This window comes from Haliotis rufescens, unplaced genomic scaffold, assembly GCF_023055435.1.
Source record: "Haliotis rufescens isolate VD_foot unplaced genomic scaffold, xgHalRufe1.0.p SCAF_3, whole genome shotgun sequence".
Classification (NCBI taxonomy): domain Eukaryota; kingdom Metazoa; phylum Mollusca; class Gastropoda; order Lepetellida; family Haliotidae; genus Haliotis; species Haliotis rufescens.
The window spans coordinates 25,034,826-25,040,825 of record NW_025964001.1 but is presented as its reverse complement, the minus strand read 5'-3'; the positions used below and the strand labels follow the sequence as shown (position 1 = coordinate 25,040,825).

General features: G+C 41.6%; 1 protein-coding gene across 1 annotated transcript in view; it reads right to left on the bottom strand.

Annotated features, from left to right (window-relative positions):
- Nucleotides 1-1,656: 1,656 nt before the first annotated feature.
- LOC124144536 (elastase-like) overlaps nucleotides 1,657-6,000 on the bottom strand; it is a 29,143-nt gene continuing 24,799 nt past the window's right edge. The window contains exon 2 of the mRNA XM_046513984.2: nucleotides 1,657-4,731. Coding sequence (XP_046369940.2) covers nucleotides 2,759-4,731 — 1,973 coding nt within the window. The 3' untranslated portion in view covers nucleotides 1,657-2,758. The remainder of the gene's footprint in view (nucleotides 4,732-6,000) is intronic.

Sequence of the window (6,000 nt, the reverse complement as noted above, 5' to 3'; positions counted from 1 at the left end):
ATACTGTCGGGAGTGCTTGGCCGACCTCTCTGGAACTTTCCCGACCTGTAGGACTCTGTTACGAACGTATACGACTACGCTCAGACAATGATAGGACCTTCCCGATCATTGAGGATAGTAATCCGACTTTTTCAATTTTCGTTTCTTAGCGCTGTCTGATCTCAAACGGGATCCATAATCGGCACTGTGTGAACCTGGCCTGAAAGAAAACACTATGATAAAGCAAAACACATTCCGCTGAATGCGATTGGAAAAGCTATTTTCGATAATCTTCTTGACAAGCCTTACTACCACTTGAAAGACGATGAGCGTTTGAAAATCAACTCCATTTTCACATTAACAGTTAAGAAAACGTCTTGTTACGTCCTTTCAAAGAGAGCCTTGATGGCGAAATAATGATGGCAAGCACAATATAATTACTACAACCATTGCGTTTGAAATGGACCAAATCTTGCGCCAAATGCTGACTCTCTTTCATCATGTATGCTTGGATGGGGAGATCGACTTACCCTGAAATGAGGTTTTAAGTGAGAAGCTAATCTTTCAGAATTGCACGTGCTGAATTTGTTTTAAAAGTCGATGAACCGTTGCTAAGACAGCCCAAGTAATAAAACACAGATTGCAAACAACCTCAACTGTACACTGGCAACGGTCGTCAGACTGTTTCGACGCCCCAGACAGACAGGCAGGACACAAAACAGGCCAAGATCGGGCAGACCACGAGTGACAACGCATCAGGAAGATCGGCACTTGCGGACGTACCATCTGCGCAACAGGTTCGTCACGGCGACGGAAACGACAATAACGGCGCTAGGACACCGTATCAGTCGACGCACGTGCTACGACGTCTACGTGACGCAGGTATTAGAGCTCTCCGTCCCTTCCGTGGAATGGCATTGACCCGGGAACATCGACGTCGAAGACTGCAATGGGCCTGGACAGTAGGACGTTGGCATGTCCGTGATTGGCAGAGAGGGCTTTTCTCTGACGAAAGCAGGTTTCAGCTGTTTCACAGGGGGGGGGGGGGGGGGGGGCGTTTGGTGCCCGATTACGTCATCAGGCGACTGACAACTTCAATGAGGCGGCGAGTCTGGGCGTGCATTGATGCTCACGGTGGTCATACTTGTTACTGAGCGTACCAGGTACTCTGTTAAAGATCACAAACCTATCAAGACAGTACCTGGTTGACTCTGATCATTCCTGTGACCTGTGATCTGCCTACCCCCACGTTCATGTAAACGTCATGTACACGTCACCTGTTTTGCGTTTTGCACTGAAATTGTTCACAGCCTATCGCATGTGACCCTATTAGCGAATACACCATCATTGAATAACATTCTCTTGTTTGTTTTCATTTTATTGACCATCAAACATGGGTGTATACTTTCTTTTGCCCACTAGTTTTTTTCGACTTATATAAAACTCATACACTGAATAAACACGCTGTACACAATGTGTCCAAGATATTTCCATGTGTTTGTTTGGTAAGGCATTTTTAACTATAATCCATAATTCTACATTACATTTGTTTTCAGTAAGACATGTTTTTTCCACTTTTCATGTGTTCATGCAGGACACTTTGATGACATAGTTTTGTTATAATATTATGTATTCAAAATGACGATACATGAAAACGAAGGAACTTCAAGCAGTTAGAAATATTTACTTGTGTTTATTTTCCTTAAACAGTAGTGAACAGTCACGATAACATACTTCACAAAATCAAATATTCAAATGAGAACACAATTTTCTACCAATCTATCAATCCATCTATATACAATCTTCTAACACAAATTGAAAAAGGAAAAGCTAAATGCTCAACTGTTGTACTCGTATATCAGCCTTTGACATATTAATAGATGAAACAGCGTTAGTTGGTGAATAGATACCATACGAAAATATTGAATTAAATGTATGTCCTACAAGGTGAACCTTTCAACAGGATATTCCATTTTTGTCATTCAAATTGACACAAGACAGTGTTCACCGCCCTGTTGAAGTCCATTTGGGGTTAACATAATATTCCATCTTTCTCAGATCCATTAAATGCAAATGTATGACGTTTAGTTAAATTGAGAAACAACACACAAGCATATCACACTGAATAAAATAACTATTACAATAAACAAATTTTCGTTTTGTGATTTTCCAAATATTCATTAGAGACATGATCTAAGAAAATGTAACGAACATATGAATAATGACCCATATCTACAGTTTGGGGACGTTTTGTTATCGCCATTCAGTATATGCGGAAATGTGGGAGTACATTAAACTTCCAAAATGTTCTTAAGACTCAATAAAGAAACAGTTAATGGAGACAAAAAATCATTACAATGTATGAGACCGCCTCATCTGACACTGTTTAAGATGTTTACAAAGGAAACATACCCCGTACCCATGATTCTATAATCCGGAAACTTGTCAATCCGGATCTGTCCGGATTAACGAGGTTTCGTACTTTTAAAATCTATGTTAAAACTGTTAAGCAACAAACCAAATCAGACGACCTTTCCTCTCGGTAAGTCAATACAGACTATGAACACTTTCAGGATCACTCGTAACACCCTTTTGGTCACAGAGTGGTGTTCATCTATTACCATATTACTCACGTTATCATCCATCCATATAGCTTTCTGGTATTTAAATGTCAAGTTTAATGCATAGTATATATATTGTCTGTTAGCAAGTGTTTCAGTGTGCTAACAGAAGTCGTATTTAAGTACAATCCTCGTCTATGTTTCCTTCTACGATTGACTCATCCTGCCCAAAGGTCAATGCCCCAACACTCCAGTGCATAGAACGCCCTGTACAAGAAGTTTCGATGAGTGTAGTAGTCCAAGCAGAAGTAGCCTGCCCTCACGGATACATCCTTGATAGCTATGCGACTTTTTGTCGAGAACCGGATAAAGAAGTACCTGGAATCCAGATTGGTTACATTGTACTCCAGGTAGTTGTTTTCATCAGCAACAGGCACAGTGTTTCTAGTCTGTCTGTTCCAAGATTCAGTGATTATTTCAATTAATATATCCTTGCCACCTCCGCTTGTTGTTTGGATATAGAAGGAACTAGCCCACTCGGGAACCTCGATGGCAAACACTGGGTTAATTGATCTGGAAACGGTGACCCCATTTCGGGTTTTATTGTGCCTGAGATGGAGAATGTGGTCTTTAATGTCGCATGCCTCAATGCCAACGTCGTCGAAGGACTTGATATAGTGCTCTGGCGTCTGACCAAGGTCATAAACTGCTTTCATAATATCACACGCTCCGTCTGAGAAGTTGCTAAGAGGATGCCAGTACATCTTATTGGCAAGGAGGAAGACTCTGAAGACGTCTCTGGGATCATCACTGTATTCTTGACACAGGAGATAAAACACGCGGTTGTAGATCCCACTGCACCCATGAGGATCAATGCCTTCTTTGTACTTCTTCATGTGCTTGATGGATCTTCCGTTCTTTGGTGGATCATCCAGATAGCGCATGGATCTTTCAGGCCACATGATGGCGTAACCAACTCTCCAATCTACCATGTCAAGGTACAACTCTGCCATTTCACCTGCCATGTCCGAGAAGGCTTCATTTATCCCTCCCGTCTGGCTCACATACAGCAGCCCCGCGTTATGCTCGCTGAAACCATGAGCGATTTCGTGTGCTGCAATATCAAGGGCAACAAAAGGATAGACCATTCTTCTACGACCATCTCCGAACGTCACATTCTTGCCATTCCAGAAAGCATTCACGTGATTCTTGGAGAAATGCACTCTCATGACCAGGTCATCAACAAGCTTATGACCAAACCATTCAAGGAACATCTTCTGTATCTGTGTCCCAAAGTACAAAGCGTCTAGGGCTGGGGAGTATGCTCCGTTGATGGAGTCATTGTAGGTCTGATCACAGTCGAAGCTTGCAGTCTCAGTGATGTTCTCCAGCTCTGTGTGCTGCATATCAACAACTCTCACAAGGTCATTCTCCAAGTAGCAAGTATTCCCTTCCTTTCGCACTTCCAAACACTGAGGTATTATTCCATACTCCCGTTTACCAATCTTTTCATTACCCCCGTAGAGCTTGTGGCGTTCGTTGGGGAAACACGTCTGGAGATTGTTCCATGCTTTTATCACTTCTCCAGTTCTTGTGTTTATGATTGCCATTGGTCGCTTCACCACTTCCTCCGTTTCAATGAGATATTCCACAATTGCAATTGGAATGGCCGTACCGTTGTCATCTAAATGTACATCGTACACAATCTTACGATTTCCTATACTTTCTGTGATATTTTCATCATTGTTATGGATGATAAGTATATCATACAACTTCTCGTCGGACAGCTCGTGATCAAAGTCCTTTAATTCGGTTTCAATATCTTCAACAATAGAACCACTAGCATCAACAAGAGTTTCGTTGTCATCGTCCACTTTGACCGTTACGATGGTGTCGAACACGTCCCTGTCCCGGTACCGTTCTTTCATCTTCCTCAAAGTGACGCCGTGGACGGTGACAACTTCTTTAACAGTTTCAAACCTCTCCGCGCCCTTTAGTCCAAGAATCTCTTCTGCGTATTCTTCAGGACGTATTGAAGCGCCTTCAGCAGATCGCTTAGCTCTGTGGGTCTCCGTCATTTCAGGAGGCTGTCTAGTCAGGTAGCCCAGCGGAGCTGTTGACACCCGTGTCAGTTTGTCGCGGGCACTCATCCGCTTGGCTGATTGCACTTCATGCTGGGTGAAAGCCGCCACTGGAAGTAAACACAAAGGAGAGATAACGAAAGTGAAGAGATGACTAAAACAAATGAAACAATGTTAGATTTAAGCTTCAAGTGGTATAAAACCGTGTTATCAAGACATCCACTGATCACATACTTAGCCCTCGTCACAGAGCTGGAATATTGCTAAGTGCGGCGTTCAACAAGAAACCTATGGATATTACACTGCATTTCGTATTTAATTTCCCCAAAATAAATTTTGTTTCATACATGCACGACTTTGTCATACGTTTCGGTATAAACTATAAATCAATACCGAAACTATAAACTATAAATTGATAGTGACACATGCTCACGATTTCGACGGATTCGCTCAATCGACTCTGCTTTTAGTAGAGACTTCTTGACACATGTCAAGACACATGTTATCAACGCATAGCCAGCGCTGGAGGATTACCTACATCAAGGCAGGTTTTTGAATTGCCGCGATATTTTCTCAAATATAATCTCGTTTTACCAGTGAGACAACTACAACTGTTATTACTTTTTTAAAACTGTAAATCCCCAGGAAAGTTGTTGTGGTCGATCTCCCGATAAGGTCAGTAGTGATCTAGAATTATCTGCATACTGCGTAAATCAGCGTGCACATCTGCTTTTACGTTCATAAATAAACAAACCGCAACAACAGATTGAAGTCACTTCTTATAAATAATACCTCAACAATATTAACTTCACAGACTGCTTATTTTGTCATAACACCAAACAATGTGACATAGTTCAGCCCAATAATGCAACACAAGCTCCGCCCATTCTATTATCAACCAATCAGTATTCAGTTAGTGGCCCATGCCTCATTTCTTTTTCGGTGTATGGAAACAGAAACGCAAAAATGAAAGCTTGCTTAGCCAATCAAATGCAACAGAATCACTTGTTTATATATTTCACAAACTCTGCTACACATATGTTTGTCTGTTTTCCTTTTCCAGCCTTAACAGTAAAGAGTTAAGAGACAGAATAATCGCTCACAATTGTATCATTTTAATGTTACTCTACATGTCAAAATATAGCGCAAACATTAATTAGACGCTCTGGGGACCATCGAACATTTATCGAGTTAGTTCGAGAGAAACGAAGTGCCTATATTAGATCATTGGGATGATACGGGAGAGTAGATACTTATCGCCTTAACCGGTATGTCGAGTAAATGAAGTTCGAGGTTTGCCTGTATCAAATTGTTCAAATGATGCTGAATATGTCTTTCGTTACCATGGACCTTCTCAGTGTCGTCATCTTCTTTGGCAT